At 44.7% G+C, this 21432-nt stretch overlaps 1 protein-coding gene across 2 annotated transcripts; it reads left to right on the top strand.

Moving 5' to 3' along the window:
• Positions 1-1310: 1310 nt before the first annotated feature.
• On the top strand, positions 1311-14447 carry LOC143404846 (glutathione S-transferase Mu 1). Of its 2 annotated transcripts, none has more exons than XM_076863090.1 (8): positions 1311-1445; positions 1713-1788; positions 2228-2292; positions 2582-2663; positions 2763-2863; positions 3841-3936; positions 4016-4126; positions 14187-14447. In XM_076863090.1, the coding sequence occupies exons 1-8, from the start codon at positions 1410-1412 to the stop codon at positions 14274-14276; spliced, it is 657 nt and encodes a 218-aa protein (XP_076719205.1). In that variant the 5' UTR covers positions 1311-1409; the 3' UTR covers positions 14277-14447. The 2 variants fall into 2 exon arrangements, with proteins under 2 accessions (XP_076719205.1, XP_076719204.1); XM_076863089.1 differs by lacking the exon at positions 14187-14447 and adding an exon at positions 5681-6938.
• Positions 14448-21432: the final 6985 nt, after the last annotated feature.

Genomic DNA, 21432 nt, shown 5'->3' with positions numbered 1-21432 from the left:
CCCATGTATGAAGGTGATTCCATAGGACTATAATGGAATTTAAAAATTTTTATTGATTAGTGATGCTGTAGCTCTCTTAACATCATGGCACAATGCATTACTCATTAATTAACAGTCCCTCCAGTTGACTGTAGTTTGGCTGCTGAAGACTAGAAGTCAGGTAAGAACGACAGGAGCAGGTGTTTTGAAAATACAGGACATTCTTTAGTGTTTTTAAAACCAAGAAGGAGAGAAGTTGGGTGTAGGTCATGCTGATGTTAAAATAAAAATGTTAAGCAAATTAGATTTAGCAGGTATAACCAACCTATTGTGCTGTCAACTATATGAAAGACTAGCACATACACACCCTCGGTGATAGCCTTGGCCTGTAGTCCCAGCTATTCCCCAGGCTAAGGCAGGTGAAATGCTTTGAGTCTATCAGTTTAAGACCAGCTTGGTCAACATAGTGAGAATGTCTCAAAACAACCCCCCCTCCAAAAAAAGAGCACCTACAATGTACACAGTAAATAATACTTAATAATTATATTAAATGTTACTGGTTTATGAATTTACTATGGTCAGTGTAGATTATATTCTTCCAGCTTATATAAAAAAATGTTAACTGTAAAACACGATGTTATACTAGCAGCAGCCTCATTCATCTCATGTTCTCTCCTCTTGATTGAATCAAAAAGGCCACCTCAAGTAACTGTCTTACACTATCTAGGTCTGCACAAGTACGCTATGATGTTCACACAATAAAGAAATTATCCAACTCCGTTAGGTGACACGTGGTTATTGGTAGGACTAAGCCCTAGTACCATAGTCTCACAGTGTGCAAACCTAGAAAAGAATTCACTTTGAGGCTAGAGGCCGCTACTGAGCCAGGACCCAGACGGAGTCTGCGAGATCGGTCTTGTCTGAATGGTGGGATGCATTTGCAATAGGGATTCATGTCTCAACAACCCAAATCAGCAAAACGCTGCAGACCAAGGCTTGTATGACTTAATGGGGGCGAAGTGACAAATTAAAACTTTCAGATGGGAGTAGCACTTATGGCCTGACCCTCCCACAACCTGCGGGAAACCGACAATCCAGGGGCTGAGCTTTGCAAGGAGGGCAAGGAAGGGAGAAGGGGTACTCAGCTCTTCGCCAAGTACCGCGCTCCCAGCGCAATGCCTACTCCCCAGGAACCCCGCAGAGGGTAGGGCTAGGAGCCGCTGGGCGGGGCTGGAGGCGGAATTGGATCTTATTCTTTCCGGATTTGAGCAAAGCGGCCCCTCGGGTGTGAGGGGCGGGGGAAGGACCGTGCGTAAGAGGGGCGGGGCGGGACCGGCCACCAGGGCCCGTCCCCTCACTTGCCCGGCGCCAGCATAAAGTCACAGCTCAGCCCCACCGAGGCCAGTCGGCTCCCCCACAGCACCCGCACCATGCCCATGATACTGGGTTATTGGGACATCCGTGGGGTGAGTTGGCGGGTGAGAGCGGGCGGGGCTGCGTGGGCCGGAGACGTGTGGAGCAGAGGGGGGCGGTTTCTAGGAGACGAATCCTTTTCAGGATTTGCTGGAGTCCTCTGCCTGTCTCTCTGAGGCGCTCTCCTCACACACTGTGAGCTCCTGAGTGCGCAGGCTCGCAGGAGGCGGGTGGTGTTAGGTGTGGGTGGGAGGTTCTGGTGGGGGAAGTGAAATCATGGTCCCTCCATCTCTGACCTCTGCCATGGCCATCTCTCCCAGCTGGCTCATGCCATCCGCCTGCTCCTGGAATACACAGACTCAAGCTATGAGGAGAAGAGATACACCATGGGGGACGGTAATGTCACCTTCCTGTTTGGCCCCCTGTCCAGCTCCTGCTCATCGGTGCTCTGTGGCCCATGGCCTGGCCACCTGTTGTTCAGCTCTGCAGAACTCCACCTGGTGCACTTAGAGCCTGCGCCTTCCCAGAAACCTCCTTGAGGGTGCAGTTTGGTCTTACAAGGCAGGACTCTGGGAGTGGAGTGCTGGCTCCTCCTCTGTGATCTTGTTGGGTTCCCCTTAGCCCTTGTCTGAACATTTTGTAAGCCTCAATCATGTTGGATTCATGGCCCTTAAAAGCATTCATTACTCCCTGTAATCTTGGAATGTGAAGTGGAGTGTCTGAGATTCCAGATCTACCCTCTTAGGGGTCTTGCATCTGCCTCCTTGGGAGGGTGCAGAGAAAGGAGTGTTAGACTCAGGGGAGGCTTACTTTCACATCATCTTCTCCTCCACAGCTCCGGACTATGACAGAAGCCAGTGGCTGGATGAGAAATTCAAGCTGGGCCTGGACTTTCCCAATGTAGGCTCGGAGGACAGGGTAGTTTGGGAAACTGAGGGCATCCCTTCCTCATCTTTATGCCCCAGTTTAGAGTTTCGAGATCAATGTTTCTGTTCAACTATTCTCAATTCTGTGTGTCTACACTGTCTTTGTGTGATGGTCTGTGTCCCAGATCATTTATTCCACATTGTGTTTGTGTAGTGATTACCATGGGCCAGGCATACCAAGTACCAGGTCTCCATGTCCCTAACTCAGGGAAGGGGAAGTGGGCCCTGGCATCTCACCTGACCATCTCTGGTTGTTCATCCAGCTGCCCTACTTGATTGACGGGCCTCACAGGATCACCCAAAGCAACGCCATCCTGCGCTACATTGCCCGCAAGCACAACCTGTGTGAGTGGGGCTGGCTGCACGGTGTGGGGGATGGTGGCCGTGTCCCTGGCTTGGCTTGGGTGGGAGGCTGAAGGTGTGTCTCTTTTGTGTGTGAGGCAGGTGGGGAGACAGAAGAGGAGATGATTCGTGTGGACATTTTGGAGAACCAGGCTATGGACATCGCCAATGAGCTGGCTAGAGTCTGCTATAGTCCAGACTTTGTGAGTCATCTGCTGACCACCCCTACCCCCCCTGGGCTGGACGCGGCAGGATTTGGATCAGGATTCTGGACTCCTAGAATCCCCTCTAGATGAGTCTTGTTTCACTTTTGTACTCCTTAGTGCTGCTTATCCTCCGGTACATTCTGCATGCTTCTGTCAGTGTCCCTTGTAACATCAGATTGTGTCAAATGAACACTTTTATTCAATCCCCACCATTATAGGGTACAGTCCAGACTCCTCAAGGTGGACATTTACTTCCTAGAGCATAAAGTCAGATTTTGGAATTCTTTCCACTTTTCATCTCTGCCCTAGGCCCTCTCCCAGCTGGTTTACATCATGTGTCTTCTCATGAAATGCACATACTTAAATTTATGAGAAAAGGAAGTACGACTGTTACAGAACCCTTGAGTTTTGACCTTCACCAAAGTGTTTTCTGGTGCTGTCTCCTTCATACCCATATAAATCAATTTTCCTATTAGGCAACTAAGCGTCAGCCAGAGGTTCCTCTTCTTCCTTCTTATCAGCCTCAAATACTTCTTACTTTATGGGAAAAACTCAAATGTGTATTTCATTCTTCTGGAACCTTCTAGGTAGAACTTTCATCATCTCTCCTGGGCTCTTTCAGTTCATGCTTCTTTGATACCGCCTAACATCTGAGTCCAGAGCCTGCCAGGTGCTCAGGGCACTCATGAGTCAAAAACCACAGGAGGTGGTTGGTAATAATGTCTTGTTGGAGATAATGTTCTATTCTTCTTTGATGTTCTATCATTTCTAAAGGATGGGGTCAGGTATCCTATAGGAATCAATAAATGCCAATTCATTAAATTAAAAAAAAACTGGATAGTGATTTAATCCCCATTTTAGGTAAGATGGTTTCTCACTCGGGGCTAGCTGGGGCCATGTATAGCAATGTTGAGCCTCATCACTCTACCAGGGAACTTATTTCTTAGGATAATGACAACTATTTTCTGCCTCAGGAGAAACTGAAGCCAGAGTACTTGGAGCGCATCCCAGAGGCACTGAAGCTCTTTTCACAGTTCCTGGGGAAGAAGCCATGGTTTGTTGGTGATAAGGTAAAAACAAAAGAATTGGGACTTTTCACCCTTTCCAGGGTACAAAATTTCATGCCCACTCATCCTTGGCTTTCTGCAGATCACCTTTGTGGATTTCCTTGCTTATGATTTACTTGACCTGCACCGAATATTTCACCCTAAGTGCCTGGATGAATTTTCGAACCTGAAGGACTTCGTATCCCGCTTTGAGGTGATTCCTCTCACCCTCTTTCCTCTTGGCTATCAACTTTTCCTTCTCTCCTCCCACTATGTTTTCTTAGTCATGAAGCTAATTGAAGAAGAGAGAGCATTTATTGAGCACTGGCTTTGTGCCAGGACCCATGTTTATTACCTTGCATCTATTGTTCAAATATATCATTACAACATTCCTGCAGGGTACATAAAATTATCAGTCCCTCTAGAGAGATAAGGAAACAGAGTGTAGAGGGTTAGCCATTTGCTCAGGGTCCCAGTGCCAATAGAGGCTGTGCTGGGCTCCATGTCAGCTTGTGGCTCCTAAGGACACCAGTCAGTGGATATATTTTGTGCCAGAGGCAGAATTTTTTGCACCAGTTGGACCCCCCATCTGAGGACACACTGAACGCCAGAGCTGAAGTTGGTGCTGAATCGGGTACATATACCTGTGTTAGAGGACTTTATCCTGAAGTGTTCTGTGGTGTGGGACTTTCCTTTCCTCTCCCTTGACCTCTTTCTTCTTTTCAGTGTTCTAAGTGTTCCATCTGCGAAATGGGGCCATACCCTTATTTTTCACTCATACGCTTATTTTCCATGATGGTTTCCTCCATGTGAGGTCTGCTGTCAGGTCCCGTGGGGCATGCAAAGATTCCCCATGCCCAGACTGAGTGGAGCAGGGAATGGCAGGTATCAGACTATGAGGTGTCCGTGGTACCACTTGTGTTCTAGGAAGCACAGCCTGTACCTCACCTCAGAGCCAATCATGGGTCACCCCAGGTTCCCTTGTTTGTCACCAAAACAACCTCTTTAGCAGATTCAGTATTTTAGCCTTTCCCCCTCCTTGTCTAGAAATGCGCTGTCTCAGCTAGTTATTACCAGCCCTGGTTTGGGTCCAGGCTGAGTGGCTTTGGGGATTGTGTAAGGGCTGGATTAAGCCTGGGAGTGAGGAGTGTAGGAAGCTGAGGGCTGTGGCCTGAGCCTACTGTGGGCTTGATCCTTTGGGCACAGCAGCCCTGATTTGCACTGAACCCCTTAGAAAGCATCTGTGCAGTGCCTGTCCTCTAAAGAAGGCCCACAAGCACACCAGGCTTTTATACTGACTGGTCCCGTGTAGTGGGGCTAGAGAAGAGGTAGTTTGGAACACAGTGAGATTGGACTCAGGTACAGGGTGGAGAAGTTTGGACTTTCTGCTTCAGGGCAGTGATTAGAGTTGTCCTTTCTTTGTGGGTCCATTTCCAGTTACATACTATCATCCGGGTTTTGCTGAGTCACTGGGAGAATAATCTTGGATCTCTCCCAAGCTGCCCTGTGTCATGCTCAGTCCTTCTGTGTTTAAGAGGCAAGAAGGAGCCTCCTGTGAAAAAGGAGATTGTTTGTGCAGATAGTGGGGACAGGGCCTCTGGTGGGAAGGGGAAGTGAGGAGTGCAGCCGAGAAAGCACAGAATCAGAGCTACACAGCCAGGCTGCATCTGGTCTGTCCCACTTAGTGGCTGTGTGAGCATGAGGAAGTCGACTTAACCTCTCTGAACCTCAGCAGTCCTGAGTTCTGTTTTCTCTCTCCCACTTGCAGGGCTTGAAGAAGATCTCTGCCTACATGAAGTCCAACCGCTTCCTCCCCAAACCTCTGTACACAAAGGTGGCTACATGGGGCAACAAGTAGGACCTTGAAAGGATAGGATCAGGGAGTGAGGAGCCTGTTCTCTTCTGCTGCCAGGGCCCTGGGAAAGGGCCAGACCCCCTGCAGTTCTGGCATTATCTTCTCATTTTTTTCTCTTCTGTCCATCCCCCTATCATACCCACGGCCTTATTGGCCCTCCTTTCTCCCTCTAATCCTGAGATGGGAATTTGGAGATACAGAAAAAGAAAGACTGAACGAGTCTCAAAAGAAACTCCAAAACACCCACGAGCCTTTGAAAGGCAAAACAAGCCCTCCTGAGCAACCTATCCTGTGTCCTTAGCACATGTCCTTAGCCCATGTCAGTGACCCATGCCCTTGCCCTCAAATAGTTACATGAGGGCAGTATACAATTGGTAGAAAAACTGGCGTGAAATTGTGTAAACCTGTCCTGGCTCTACCTGTCGTCCAGCCCCTAGGTGCTGTCCTGCTCTAAATTATAGCACCCTACACCAGGGAGTTGCTGTCTGTCCTTCTGGGGATAGAGTCCCATGATCCCTTTTGAGGGCCAGTCCCCAGTGACCTGAGTACCTCTTATTAGGCCCTGTCTCCTAAGGTTCCACTACCTCCTGATAGTGCCACCCTGATGACCAGGCCATGAACACATGAGCCTTTGAGGGATGTTCAGGATCCAAACTAAAGCATTTAGGGAAGACTCAGGTGAGAGATATGTTGCTCATCAAGAAAGTTCTCTTACAACAACAGTTGTATTTCTAGAAAATTAGATCCAAAAATGGGTCAAGACTTGAATAGATGTTTCTCAAAAATGAATATTCTAATGGCCAAGAAACGTAAGAAAACAGGGTAAACACAATTACATAGCAGAGTAGTTATAAATACCAGAGAATCCAGGTGTATACTCACTCAGATGGCTGACATTCTGTGGACCGACAGCAGTTTTTGAATTTATGGATTAACTGTAACCCTGATGCATTGCTGGTGGGACAACCACTTTGTAATGGTGACTACGACATCTAAACCTAAACATTCAAGTACCTATGACCCAGGATCCCTCCCAACAAGAATGAATGTTTTTGGTCTCCCAAAAGACATGTTAAGACATGTGCAACAAGATTTGAAAGCAGCTTGATTTTAAATAGCCCACAACTGACCTCAACTGAAGAATGGACAAATAAACCATTTTATTAATATAGTTCTACTATTCTTGTTATGACATGGTACACTACGTTAAAAATAAATGCGCTAAGGCTGCGCATGACAACATGGATGAGCCTCACAGATGTAATCTTGAGTAAAAGGATCCAGACTCAAAAGTACCAGTGGTATCATCATTCTATTTATATAAAAATGGAGAACAAGGAAAATGACTGCATGGTGATAGGTGTCCAATAAATGCTGACCTTGATGGGGTGGAAGCTTCCTATTGATGGGAACTTGTAGAGTGCTGGAATGTTCCATATCTCAAAATGGGTGTGATTACATAAAGTAGACATATGTCAGAATCTGTAGAGGTATATACTGGTGATCTGTGCATCTCAGTTGTGCTTCAGTGAACACTACACATATATTATCCAACATACATTATTTGTGTTTGTGTTAACCATCTTCTGCCTCATGGAGGGAAGAAGTCAATGGCAGGAGGCCATGTGTTTTTCTCCTTGTTCACTGGTATATCAATATTTGAATAATACCCAAAACAGCTTCGGAACATAGCAGGTGTTCATTCTATCTTTAGTGGCACCACTTCAAATTCTCCTTTGATTGGCGCTCATTTCTTTGGATAGGTGAGATTAGTGTGTACAGACTCTCTCAATATAGTTTGTCTAGTCATTCTCATGCTGTGGGAGGCCACCGTGCCTTGTGACCTTTCCTGATGGGTTGAGGCTCTGCTGGTCACTTCCTGTGATCTGACCACATCAAAGTGGCCGTAGATGGTGGCCCAGTCTTGAGAGTCGTAAAAATGTCGCTAAATCTATCTTCATGCTTAGGTGTGCCTTCCTGCAGCCCCATGGATCTAACTACGGTCACCTGTTCCTTTGTGGTATTACCCCTTTGCCCTGTTTGGGACAGAATGTTCCATGGAAACGCCCTTTGTGTGTCCCCTTCTCTTGCTCTGCCTTTGGGTGTGGCCTTCCTAGATGTCAGTCAACCTGCTGCCAGCAGACATCATGAAGCTAGACTTAGCCCCTTGAAACCTGACCCCTTGCCTCATTTGAATAGCTTCTCCTCAATAAAAGGGGTCTGAATGCGCTGGCGCTCTCTCTCTCTCTTTCTGTGGACCCTTAAGGTCAAAGGATCCATCACAAGACCCCCCCCCCCAAAAAAAAAAGGTATCTCTGTCTCTTGGGTGGTTATTTCATGCAGCCCAGTTCCCCTGGAGTGACCCTGAGTGTTTTTGTCGCCAGGAATGTGACATCATGCCGTTAGATCTGTGCATTTAACTAACGTTAAAACTTTTTTTCTAGCATGATGATCATCTTTAAACTACTCGCTCCCAGTGCTTGGTTATTTTATTTGGGTAGGTCACCAAGTAGATACTATAAGGTAATGGGGGAAATGTTGTAATGATTTATAATAGACTATTTGATGATCTCTAGATAGAATATTTTAATTTTTGGTGGCACTGTAAGTCACACGGACCTCCTTCTACATTATGTAGGCATGTGGGGGGCCAACACTGCCATCTCATGATACTTTTATAGCTTTGTAATGCTTTGTAATTTTCCACTTTACTCTTTGTAAATTATTCGTTGTGCATGTGTCCACAGAGGAATCGCTGTCCATGAATCTCCCTGCATAAATTTCTCTGTTTACTCATTCTGAGTTGATTAGTCAATTCCTGTGGAAGGTTGAAAGATGAGCCTGCTGCAGTCAAAACCTTTGTTTCCTGTAGGGATAAGTAATTAACTGTGGTTCTATTCTAGGTCCTGTCACATAATGTGATGGTCAATTTCACGTATCAACTTGACTAGGCTGAGAGATGCCCACATAGGTGATAAGACATTATTTCTGGGTGCACCTGCAATGGTGTTTTCAGAAAAGATTAGCATTTGGATTAGTAAAGAGGATAATCCTTACCAAAGTGGGCAGGCATTATCCAAAGGAAGGGTGAATTTTTTTCTCTCTGTTTGACTGGGACATCCATCTTACCTGGGATTCCTAGGCTCCTGGTTCTATACCGTACAATTTCTCTGGGACTTAAACTGTAGCCCCTCCACATACCCAGACCTATGTACATATACTACACACACACACACACACACACACACACACACACACACTCTCTCTCTCTCTCTCTCTCACACACACACATATTCTCTGGATACATGTATTCTCTATTCTGTTACCGTGGAGAACCCTATTATATGTAGCAAATAAATGAACTCAAATGATGGCTCTAGTGAACAAATCCATTTATTAAATGAAATACAATACAAAAATATTAGGACATATCCATTTACCTGAGTATTTTTTCAATTTGGAATGAACTGGATGCAGGTTTGGAGGTAAGCTATCTTCTCTCCTGGTAAATGCCCTGTTCATCATGGGTATTTTAAGGGCCTCCGCAGGGAAAACCATCTGTTTGCCTGTGTGTTTTGCCCAGGTCATGTACTGGAACATGTCTGGCAGGCTTTTAAAGCTGTGTGAAGAGTGGGAGAGAGTGCTGCTGGGGGGATGCCCATCACAGGTGGCGTGGTGGTCTGTCGGTGCTCATGTATTCATCGTGTGGCCTCCCCTAGGGGATATTAAGTGCAGGAAGGGTCCTAGTCAAGTCTTTGTAAGTTGGAAGTGACCTGTAGACGTTTTCTGCACATCCTTCTCAGACATGGTGTACACCTCTTCAAAAAAGCTCAGTTCTTCCTTCTGGCCCTGGGATAGCAGCTTGAAGAATGACCACGCTAGAGCTGGGTTCAGGCTGCCTGGCTCTGGGACAGGGTGCTGGGTGATCACAGACACCCCCTCTCTACCCTGAACCCTGGACGTGCAGCTGCCCAGCCTCCCCAGCTGCTAGTCCCAGTTCTCTGCCCCACCCTCTTTGTCTCTTCCCCATGTGTAGCCTGAGACCACAGGGCCACCCGCTGGGTCAGAGTGTTCCTAGTTCCCCCTGCAGGCTGCACCCTGTTACTGGTGTCCAGGGAGGGCTGCTCAGGCCTCCTTCTTGCTCGCCAGCATTACTAGGACAGTGGTCCAGTTGTGGCTTTTTTTTTTTTTTTTTTTAGGTTGTTGATGGATCTTTATTTTATTTCTTTACTTATATGCAGTGCTGAGCATTGAACCCCCTGCCTCACACATGCTAGGCAAGTGCTCTACCACTGAGCTACAACCACAGCCCCAGTTGTGGCTTTTGATCTACTCATGGTCTGTAGTCCAGGGTTTCTCAACCAGGGCACAACTGCCACTGGGAACCACATTAATTCTTTGTTCTGGGCACTGCGCTGTGCATTGCAGGGGTGGGGGGTGGTGTTTAGCAGCACACCTGATCTTGAGAGGCCAGTAGCACTTCTCAGTTGTGGCAATTCAAGAAGTCTGTGAGCATTGCCGAATCCCCTGAGGGGATAATCACCTCCTGTTACAGAGCAGTGATGTGGATGGAGAATGCCTTTTTTAATAAAGAAAAATAATTTTAAAATTTGGAATTCCACTTATGCAGTCAACCTGGGCTGTTTTTGACTTGACTTGTATTTTAATTAGTAATATATGTTTGTGTGTCCTGGGGGGGGTGGTAAATGTATTTTCTTAAAAATTTTTATTTGATATAGTCTCAGACTTTGGAAAGATTTGCAAAAAACAAAACAAAACAAAACAAAAAAACCACAAAGAACCCTATGTACCCCAGCTGTTCACTGTGTCCCCTCTCCCTCCTCCCCACCCTCTTCTCTCTGACCCTCCCCAGAATGCTGGGCAGGAGCACAGGGTGCTCTTGACCACACCATGTTCTTTGTCTAAGATGCCAGTACCTGATAGTAGACTCAGACCTATAAAGGACAGGGCTTTGCAAACACCCCCACTGCGCTGTCTCCCCAGGGGACATTTCTCATGCCATACAGGGGTGGAATTTATGACAATTCATGTCACACCTTCCTCTCTGGAAAGCTTTGAAAATTCTTGGTACAAATCCCTAAGGCCAAGGGTGCCTTTGTTTTGCTTTTTCATTATTGCTTCCTATTACTCCATCAGATCTTTATTTCTTTTTTTTTTATTTTTTAGAAATCAACTTTATTGATATATAATTTACATGTAATAAAATACACACAGTCAAGTGAATAATGTGGTAGATATTGACAAGTTTATACATCTATATAACCATTGTCAGAATCAAGATACAGAACAGTTCCATTACCTCAGAAAGTTGCCTCCTGTCCTTTTGTAGTCTGTCCTATCTCTGGTCCCAACCCAGATAACCAGTAATCTGATTTCTTCCATTATAAATTAAATTTTATATCTGGCTCCTTTCACTAGCATATGTTTTTGAGATTCATCCATCTCTGTTAAGTGAATGAATAATTTGTTCCTTTTGGTTGCTAAATAGTATCATATTGCATGAAAACTTGAGCCTGTAAAATTTTGTTTAAATGTCTTCCTGACATTGATTGTCGGAGGCACAGTGTGAAATGACATAGAGGATGAATATTATTGAAGAGTATTTATCTGGATAACTATTTGGGTATACTGGAATTAATTTTATTTAGCTTTTTAGTACTTGAACCTTTAAGGTTATAATTAAAATTTTTCAAATTCACACTTTATTATAAATCTCCCGAAAACCTGAATAAAATCCTTATATTAAGGAAAACTGGAGAAAGGTTATTTTCCCAAATAAAAATAATTCTGGAGGCAGGGGGAAATGATTCACTGAGTGTATGCACTAGGTCCTGGGTTCAGTCTCTAGCACTAATGCTGCTGTTTCTGCTGCTGATGATAATCTAAAGAGAATTAAAACTAAGCATATATTTTACTTACTTTCCCATTTGATATTTTTCTTTTAAATGCTTTAGAGAATCACTTATCTTGCTTAAAAAATAAAAATCACTTGTCTTGCTTTAAAAAATAAAAACTTGTTCAATAAGAATTAGCACAAAGTGGGGCTGGAGTTGTGGCTCAGTGGTAGAGCACTTGCCTGGTATGTATGAGGCCCTGGGTTCGATCCTCAGCACCACAAACAAACAAACAAACAAATAAATAAAATATCCATTTACAACTAAAAAATATTAAAAGAATTAGCACAAAGTTTAAATAACACTAAAGATCTTTATTTCTTAAACACATTTTGTTGTGTTTGACCCACTTGGTTGCAATAGTCACATATAGGCAAGAAAAAATGACCCCCTATTTTAGGAATCATTTGTACTAATTTATAAGTCTTATTTCTTAGTTCTGATTTGTGTAAATATTTAATTTCCTTTTTGTTTTTGTGTTTGGACTAATGCTCAGTCAATGAAGGTGAAGCAACTATTAGCTTAACCACTATGTTGGCAGATGTTTCAGTAGATCGTTCTTTCTTTGTTTTTCAAGTTGCATGGTTTATTATTTATTTTATGCTTTGATTTACTTTGCTGAATTCTGTACTGATTTGCAGTCCAATGTTACAGTTTCTCATCTCACATAAACACATTTTTACTGAATCATCAGGAGCAAGGCTAGGATGGGAATGCAGGGACCTGGACAGCTGAGGTCTGGCCCTGGCCTAGCTGTGTCCTGTGTGGAGTCCTCTAGGATCCCTATGGATCCGTTCCTATCTCCCTTTGGAAACAGGAGAAGTGTCTGCTCCTTGGAAAACATAATCTTCCACCCAAGCTCATACCCCAGCCATGACCAATGCATTTGTGTCTGCTCAGTGTAAGAGTCTGCAGACTGGTGGTACTGGTGGCACCTCAGTGTCTCCATTTCTAATTCTTGGATTTTCTTGCACAAACAGGGCCAGAATACAAATTGGCTAATGGATATATCCTTAGTCAGGTGACCACAGTCCTGGGTCCCTCAAATTCCCTAAAGGAAAATCCGAAGTCCACATGTTCTGTCGCCCCTGTCCTTGTATGGTTCCCCCCACATGACATTATTCCTATTGACTTGAAACTGGGGAAGCATCAGCACCCCAGGGTGGTGGCTGGTGCTGGGTGAGTACATGTGGGGACCCTTGGGGACTTTATTATGGCTCTTTGAATGGTTGGGATATTGTTTTCAGCCGTCACCCTCTCTCCTCTTGAGTATCTCAAGCGTTCTGTGTGTGAGCTGGGGTTGTACACTGATTTTCACGCTTATTCAGTGTCTCCTCCACATGAGCTTTGGTGCCAGGCCCAGTGGACATGTATGGAGGTCCCATCCTGGGACCGAGTGCAGCAGGGAACAGCAGGCACCTGACTAAGAGTTGTCAGTGGTGCCACTTGGGTGCTGAGGATCACAGCCTGCACATCACTTCAGAGAAACTCAAGAGTTTCCCCAGGTTCACTTTTTGTCACCAACAAAACCTTCTTTGGTGCTGATCTGGGAATTTGAGACATTAGTATAGCAGGTTTCTCAGCCAGTGAGCTCTTGTTTTCCCACTCCTCATGTAGTAAAGCACTTTCTCAGCTACTTCTCAACAATTCTGGTTTTCTGGTCTCTGCTGAGAGGCCTTGGGAATTGTCCAGGAGGTGGCAGGACTGTGGGAAGGAAGGCACATGATATAAACAGGGAAGAGATGGCCTGGGTTGTGGAAGGGTTGGAGATGAGCTAGTTTGGGGCTTAGTAGGCTTGGGATCAGGTACCTGGTAGAGACATTTGGACTTTCTATTCTCAGGAGATAGATTAGGTCCTTGCCCAGCAATTCTTTGTGGCTCTTCCCTGTGTCTCAGTTCATCCAGAATTTTCTTGTGAATAACTCAGTGTGGTCTTCAGTCTTTTCCAACAGACAGTGCACTGTTCTCTGCCCCTTTGTCCTGGTAGAATTTTTCTCTGTATGAAATTCGGGTATGGGCAGTTTTTAGTGCCTAAAGGACAATGTTTGTGCAAAGGGGGAGTGACAGGGCCTCCTGTCGGGCACAGGAAGGGAGTGGAGCAGAGAGCACAGAACTGGAAAGGCAAGAGCCAGGCTCCCTCCAGCCCCTCCCACTTTCTAGCTGTGTGAGCATGAGGAAGTTCCCTAAACCCTCTCCCTGCACCTCAGGTTCCCTCCTGATGGATGGTGAGACATGATCAATCTTGCTGGGTTGTTGAGTGGGTTTTCTAAGCTACATTGCAATTTCTAGTGCATATAATGCATTTTGCACAGGGTGCATACTCTCTTCAGTCACTGCAAACTGAAGAATGTCCCTGAAGGGTGTCCTTCCAGGCCCCAGAAACTGTGGTGACTGTGCGCTGCTCAGCACTGGAGCTCTCCTGGCAGAGCTCTCACCTGCACTGGGGCTGCTCCAGCCCAGTGGGACAGCAGCCCTGAGCTCCTGCTTCCTCTTACCACTCTCAGGGCCTGAAGAAGATCTCTGCCTACATGAAGTCCAGCCGCTTCCTCCCAACACCTATGTATTCCAAGATGGCCACATGGGGCAACAAGTGAGAGGCTGTAACACCCAGACTGAGAGGAAGGAGCCGTCCTTGGCCCTGCTGGCCCCGGGTTCCTCACACAGCTGGCTCTCTGCACCCAGGCACCAGTCTTCTCAGTCCTTGCTCCTCTTTCCACTCCCTCCTCCTCTGCAAGGCCTCCTTGGCTCCCTTTCTTCCACTCAATCCCTCCTCCTTTTGAACCTCTGCCTGCTTCATTTCTCAGTCTTCTTCAGCAATGTCCCTTCCCTCTTGCTTCTCTGTGCCCTAAATTCAACCACACAATCCTTGGCTCTGATTTGCAGAGCTGACTGCACCCCTGCTCCTGAGAACTGTCTGAAAAATCCAGTATTCCCTTGTGTGCAGCTCAGACTCCAGAGCGGCAGCTGCCCAGGCCTGGTCTGAACTCAATAAAGGCTGAAACACACCTGCTGGCATTACCTCATTTAAGTTTTCCTCCCTGGATTTGCCAAGTGTCACTACCTCTCCTGTAAAGGAACACCTGTGGAGGAATACCTGTGAGGAGGTGCACAAAAGAACAGACATAGACACAGAAAGTGCAAGCAGACAGATAGGAGGAGCCCAGAGGAGGGAGGTGAATGGTGAAGAAGTTCAGAAATAAAGTGTCCGCTCCTCCCTGCCTGGGAGTTTATTAACTCAAAAGACACATACCTCCTGTTACCATGACTATATTATTAGTATTACTTTACCCTAAGTCCCAGCTAACAGAGATCAGGTCCAGGTTAGAAGTAACATGGGGCTCCTACCTACCAAGGCCATATCCACAGAAACCAAATAGTGCCTGCATAGCTGTCTCATTACCTCAGGGGGAAATGGCTGGGCATTCCAATCGTGGGAATCAGGGCACCAGTTACCCCTGTGAGTTTGCTCACTGGGGAACGCTCCCCTGTCTATTTCCATGGTCAGAATACTTACACACTTCCATGGGATTTGACACTGGAAATGGCAGGAGGCTTCACAAGGACTCTGACAGGATGGACGGGGTTTGACAACCTGGTTCTCATTTTTGATACCCTTAGAGCAGGTGCTCCAGGAGGCTCTTCAGTGAATTTGTGGACACTGACTGTTTCTCTCCTGTTCTCTGGCCCTGCCAAAAAGACAACATTTGCTTAGTGCTTGTCCCTGTTCCTTTGAGCGCCCTGCCACACAGCCTTGCCTTGTGCCCAGTGAAGACTCAACCCCACTTGCTCAGCTTTTGTCTAATTGCATTGGCTCCCTGCACTGGCCACCTTTCCCTGCTACTCCTGAGGGACTGACTCATGTCCCTGGTATAGGATAGGTTACCAGGATGCTTGTGGGGTCTGAGACTTCCTGGTCCCATTTCTGACACCCTCAGAGCAGGCAGCCTAGGAGCTGTCTAGAGAACAAAGGACCCCTTTATGCATGCAATCTTGCTTCCTCCTGTGGTCATGGAATCCTTCCACAGGACAATAGGGCCGTGGCTCACAGTGAGCAGGGACCAGGGTAGCGGGTCCCCAGCAGGGGAGAACCAGGACCCTTCTTGCCATCTATATGAAATGGCTGGTGCCCGTCTCTTAAGTGTCCAGCATCCTGGCTCTACTCAGTTTTCTAGATGCCTTCAAGATGTCCTCCCGGGCTTCCTCCACACCTGGCACGGGGACCATCTTTCTTGGTTAGTCCCTCTTAGCCTACAAGCTTGGTATATTGACCTCTGTGCTCACTCTTTGTTACTTGTTACTGTCTGTGTTTCCTCCCTGGGAAGAATCACTGTGGATGACTCTCCCTGTCAGTGACTCTCCCTGTGTTCAGCTCAGTTGACATCTCAGCCTGTGACTCAGGCAACTCCTGGAAAACAGGTCAAGGCTGAGCTTGTGGCAGACCCAGCCTTTGTTTGCCTCAGGATAATGTCACTAGCTGTGATTGGGCTCTACTGCCATCACCGCACGTGGTGCTGGTTTCTTGGTGTCCAAGCAGCTGTACTGAGAGCTAGTAAAACGTTTTGTTTGGGGTGTCTGCCGCCATGTTTCCAGAAGGAATGGGCATCTTGAGTCAGTAGGTTGAGTAGAGAAGACACTTCTCAGTATTGGAGGAGGCCATCACCAAACAGGGAAGACCCTGGATGGAAGAAATAGTGAGAGGACATGTGACTTTGCCATCGTCATGCCTGTGACATCCCTCATCTGCTCTGGGCCATCTGTGCTCCTTGTTCTTGGAATTTTAGACTTGAACTGGGATGTACCCCAGCACCTGCCTCCAATCAGCCCTGCACTCAGGTCTGTAGCCTGGGACCGAATACACCACAGGCTTCCTGTTGTCGTCCGCTGGTAGAGGGGAGTTCATGGGATCCATACACCTCCATGACTGCATGAGCCAATTTCCATAATAAATAAGGCATGCATGCATACCACACAAAGCAATAGGCCTATACCTTTTATTGATTGCATTTCTAACTGTGAGTCGTACACACAGCCAACAAATACACCCATTGGTCACAAACATCAGTGACCAGTTTAATCACACATTGCCCCAAACACTAGACCATGCTCATTTATTTGGGGGCTTTTCCTATTTGTAATGGACTCGCAGAGGTGTCTGAAAGCTCAGTGCTTGGGGGCCTTGGAAGGAAGGTATCTTCTTTTGGAGGTAAGCCACATACATTTCTCCTGGCAGTGCTACAGACAGCTGGGTTCTTGTCCCCAACACCAACCCGAAAGTGAGGACAAGGTTTTGAGAGAAAGAAAAAATTGATTTCCTTGCTTTGCAGGCCAACGAGAAACTCCAGGGACCCTTGTCCCAGGTGCATCAGGGGAACAGAGGACTTTAAAGGGGATCCAAAGGCTACTTTCCAGGGGTGCCCCATCAGGGGTCGTGATTCAGCTGTAGCCTTGAAAGATGGCTGTTTCTTAGTTCTCGTGGTGTCAGTCTGCAACGACTGGAGTACTGCATTCTTGTGGTGTGTGTGGGCTAGGGACAACTTACTTGGCTTAGGAGAAGAAGACATGAAATATTGCTTCCCCAAGGCTAGAAAGTGGGGAGGGAGAGAAGAAAGGGAATAAAACCCCCCAAATCCACTTCAGGGTCATGTTCATAGCCCAAAGTGGCCCCTGTTACAGTAAAGGTTCCCATTCATCACCGGAATTTCAAGGGTATTAAGAAGAAAATCATCTGTCTGTGGTCACTGGGCACAACGGTCTCTGTGCAGCTTTCAAGGGAGGGTGAACATGGGAAAGGAGCTACTGCTTATGTGACTTCAAACCTCGATTTCCATGGCTGTGAATGTCATGAGAAGCTTCATCAGATCTTTATTTATTAAACACATTTTATTATTTTTGACCCACTTGATCCACTTGATCATAACAGTCACACATAGGCAAGAAAAAATGACCCTGTATTTTAGATATCATTTGTATTGATTTATAAGTCTTCTTTCTTAGTTCTGATTTGTATTAACCTGTAATTTCCTTTTTGTTTTGTGTTTGGACTAATGCTCAATCAATGAAGGTGGTGAGTTTAGAGAAGCAGCTGTCAGTTTAACCACTTTGTCAGCGAAAGTTTCAGTAGATTTTTCTTTCAAGTTGCATAGTTTTATTATTTCTTTGATGCTTCTGCTTACTTAGGTGAATTCTGTACTGGTTTGCAGTACCATGTTGTATGACTCTCAAAGCCAGGAGATCCTGGAACAACATATACCAAGCTCTAAAAGATAATGGATGCCAACCAAGAATCTTATATCCAGCAAAATTAAGCTTCAAATTTGACGATGAAATAAAAACCTTCCATGATAAACAAAAGGTAAAAGAATTTGTAGCAATAAAGCCTGCACTACAGAACACTCTTGGCAAAATATTCCACATGGAGGAAATGTAAAACAACAATGAAAATCTGCAAAGGGAAGAACTACAATAAAAGGAGAAACCAAGTCAAGCTAAATGCCAAAAATAAACAAAAATGTCCGGTAATCCACCAGGCGACCAGCACACTGGTTTCATTAAAGAGGTTCATGGCATAGAAGTTAACTAGTGAGATCAACATAAATCACACAGACTCAATTACCTTTTTCTATGACCAGGTCCGAGACAGCTCTCACCTCTCTGGCTCTCACCTCGAACCACCCGGTGGGGCAGCAAGGCTTACTCAGGGCTAGCAGGAGAGAGAGAGAAAGAGAGCACGCCAGGGAGTGGCCTTTTATTGGGGAACAAGAAATTCAGGGGAAAATTCCATCCAATGAAGGTCGAGGGGGGCAGCATTCCAAGGTCAGGGTCAGTGATTGGCCTCAGGGTCAGTGGTCAGTTACACCCCCACACGGACAGGTTCTCACACCTGGAGAGGGTGGGGATGGCCCCGACACAGTTTGGCCAGAATGCCTCACACCCAATCCGGGAGGTGCCCAATCACTTAAGAGAATGACTTCCCACACGGTAATATAAATCATATCTCAATAATAATCCTAAATGTTAATGGCTTAAACTCACCAATCAAAAGACATTGGCTGGTAGATTGGATTTCAAAAAAAGACCCAACAATATGTTACCTTTAAGAGACTCATCTCATAGGAAAAGATGCCCACAGACTGAAGGTGAAAAGTTGGAATAAAATATACCATTCACATGGTCTATGTAAGTAAGCAGGGGTTTCCATCCTCATATCAAATAAAGTAGACTTCAAGCCAAAGTTAATCAAAAGGAATAAAAAAGAACGTTCATACTGCTTAAGGGAAATATACATCAACAAGACATAACAGTTATAAATATATGTGCCCCAAACAATGGAGCATCTACATTCATCAATTGTTCTCTTCTCAAGTTCAAGAGTCAAATAGATCACAACACAGTAATTCTGGGTGGCCTTAACACACCTCTTTTACCACTAGATAGATCTTCCAAAAGCTAAACAAAGAAACTATAGAACTCAATAATACAATCAATAACTTAGACTTAACTAACATATTAAGTATATTATCCATTACACTTTCTTCTCAGAAGCACATGGATCCTTCTCTAAAATAGACCATTTGTTATGCCACAAAGCAAATCTTAATAAATACAAAAAAAAAAAAATGGAAATACTACTCTGCATTCTATCAGACCACAATGGAATGAAATTAGAAATCAATGATAAAATAAAAGAATAAAAGCTTCTCCAATACCTGGGGACTAAGTAATATGCTATTGAATGAACAGTAATATGCTATTGAATGAACAATATTGAATATTGCAAAAGATATCAAGGAGGATATTAAAAAATTCTTACAGGTAAATGAGAACACTGATACAACATATTGAAATCTCTGGGTCACTATGAAGGCAGTTCTAAGAGGAAAATTCATTGCACGGAGTTCATTTCTTCAAAGAAGAAAAAGTCAACAAATAAACGACCTAAAATTACCTCTCAAAGCCCAAGAAAGAGAAGAACAAATCAGCCCCCAAAACAGGAGACAGGAAATAATTAAAATCAGAGCTGAAATCAATGAAATTGAAGCAAAAGAAACAATGAAAAAAATTGACAAAACAAAAAGTTGGTTCTTTGAATAAATAAATAAAATTGATAAACCATTGGCCATGCTAACAAAGGGAAGGAGAGAGAAAACTCAAATTATTAACATCCATGATGAAAAAGGAAATATCATGATGGACACTACAGAAATTATTTCTTTCTAGAATATTTTAAAACCATATTCCTTCAACTTGTTTTTGTTGGATTTGGGGTCATTTTAATCTAGAAAGTATATTTTTATTTTTCTGATAACTGTTTTTCTCAGATTTAGTAGCTTTTGCTCATTTAAAAAAAGAAATTTTACTTTAGCAAGGTTTCATTCTCTATTTTAGGAGGCTGCTGTTTATTTTTTTCCCCAAACTAAATTTTTATTTTTGGTAGTTATTTACCATTTCTTTAGGACTTAGAGGATGGTTGATACCAGCAACCAGAAAACCTTCAATTTCATATTTCTCACAAAATATTTCTTTACATTTTTAAAAAAAATTTTGCTTTTTTTAGTTTTACATGACAGTGGAATATATTTTGACATATCACATATACGTGGAGTATAACTTCCCATTTTTGTGGATGTACCTGATCAGGAGTTACACTGGTTGTGTATTCATATATGAACATGGGTAAGTTATGTCCCATTCATTCTGCTGTCTTTCTCATTCCCATCCTCCCCTCTTTTCCCCCTCACTCTGTCCTGTCAATCTGGTGAATCTCCCACCCCACCCTATTGTCTCACAACCCATTTCTACAGTAAAATGACAAATCATGTTCCTACATAAGCACATAAGATCCATCACAGTCATCTCAACCTCATGTTAAATCATATGGTGTTAGATGTTTTGAAAGTACTTTTGTTGTAGGGGCAGATGAGGCAGGGCACCGAAGATATTTGGCTGCAGCCAAGTTCAGAGGGCACAGCTTTTGCTGTAATCAATCAACCCCCCTGAACCCCAAGTTCAGGTAGTTTCAGAGTTTCATACCCAGCATGTAAGGGGAGGGGCTCAGAAGTTCACAGTTTGCAGAAGTTTACATAAAAACAGCCTTTTCTTTCACTGTTTTTGGGCAAGTTAACCCTTCAAGGACAACATCTGAGAAGGGGAGAGTTTATTCTCCCCTTTCTTTCCTCCCCCTGCCAGCTGTTACCATGGAGACCAATTGGTACCTTCTCTTATCTTAGGAATGTACACATCTCTGTGAAGCCCAGCTCAAGGCCAGAGGCCTTGTTTGCACATTTCTACAAACTACTGTACTGGATACGTTTGTGAAAAACTAGAAAGGGGGTGTCCAGCACCTGGAGTGCTGGTATCTTCCCAGCCAGTGGTCAAGTAAAATAGGGTGACACGAAAATAGGAATTTTATGTACATTGAACTCTTTTGCAGAGACTCTTTTGCTGACAGTCCCCAAATCAGCCATGGTGAAGACTTCTGGAGAAGCCCCGTTAAGATTCTTCTGTGGAGAAAAGGGGTGCCATTACAATTCCCCCCTTTAATGATGCTCCCCATAATTTAATTCTTTTTAAAAATATTTATATTTTAGTTTTAGGTGAACACAATATCTTTATTTTTAAAAAAATTTTTATGTGGTGCTGAGAATCGAACTCAGTGCCTCACGCATGCTAGGTGAGCGCACTACCACTTGAGCCACATCCCCAGCCCCCCACCCCCATAATTTAATTCTTTCAATTAAAGGGCATCATTAT

Source organism: Callospermophilus lateralis, chromosome 7, assembly GCF_048772815.1.
Source record: "Callospermophilus lateralis isolate mCalLat2 chromosome 7, mCalLat2.hap1, whole genome shotgun sequence".
NCBI classification, from domain to species: Eukaryota; Metazoa; Chordata; class Mammalia; order Rodentia; family Sciuridae; genus Callospermophilus; species Callospermophilus lateralis.
The sequence above is the reverse complement of the archived record's forward strand: the minus strand, read 5'-3'. Positions and strand labels throughout refer to the sequence as shown.

What these genes read in the sequence shown, in the direction of transcription:
- LOC143404846 (XM_076863090.1), top strand. Translation starts at nt 1,410, where the DNA reads ATGCCCATGATACTGGGTTATTGGGACATCCGTGGG. An exon ending in GAGATACACCATGGGGGACG is followed by an intron (nt 1,789 to 2,227) that starts GTAATGTCACCT and finishes TCTCCTCCACAG; the next exon opens with CTCCGGACTATGACAGAAGC. An exon ending in TGGGCCTGGACTTTCCCAAT is followed by an intron (nt 2,293 to 2,581) that starts GTAGGCTCGGAG and finishes TTGTTCATCCAG; the next exon opens with CTGCCCTACTTGATTGACGG.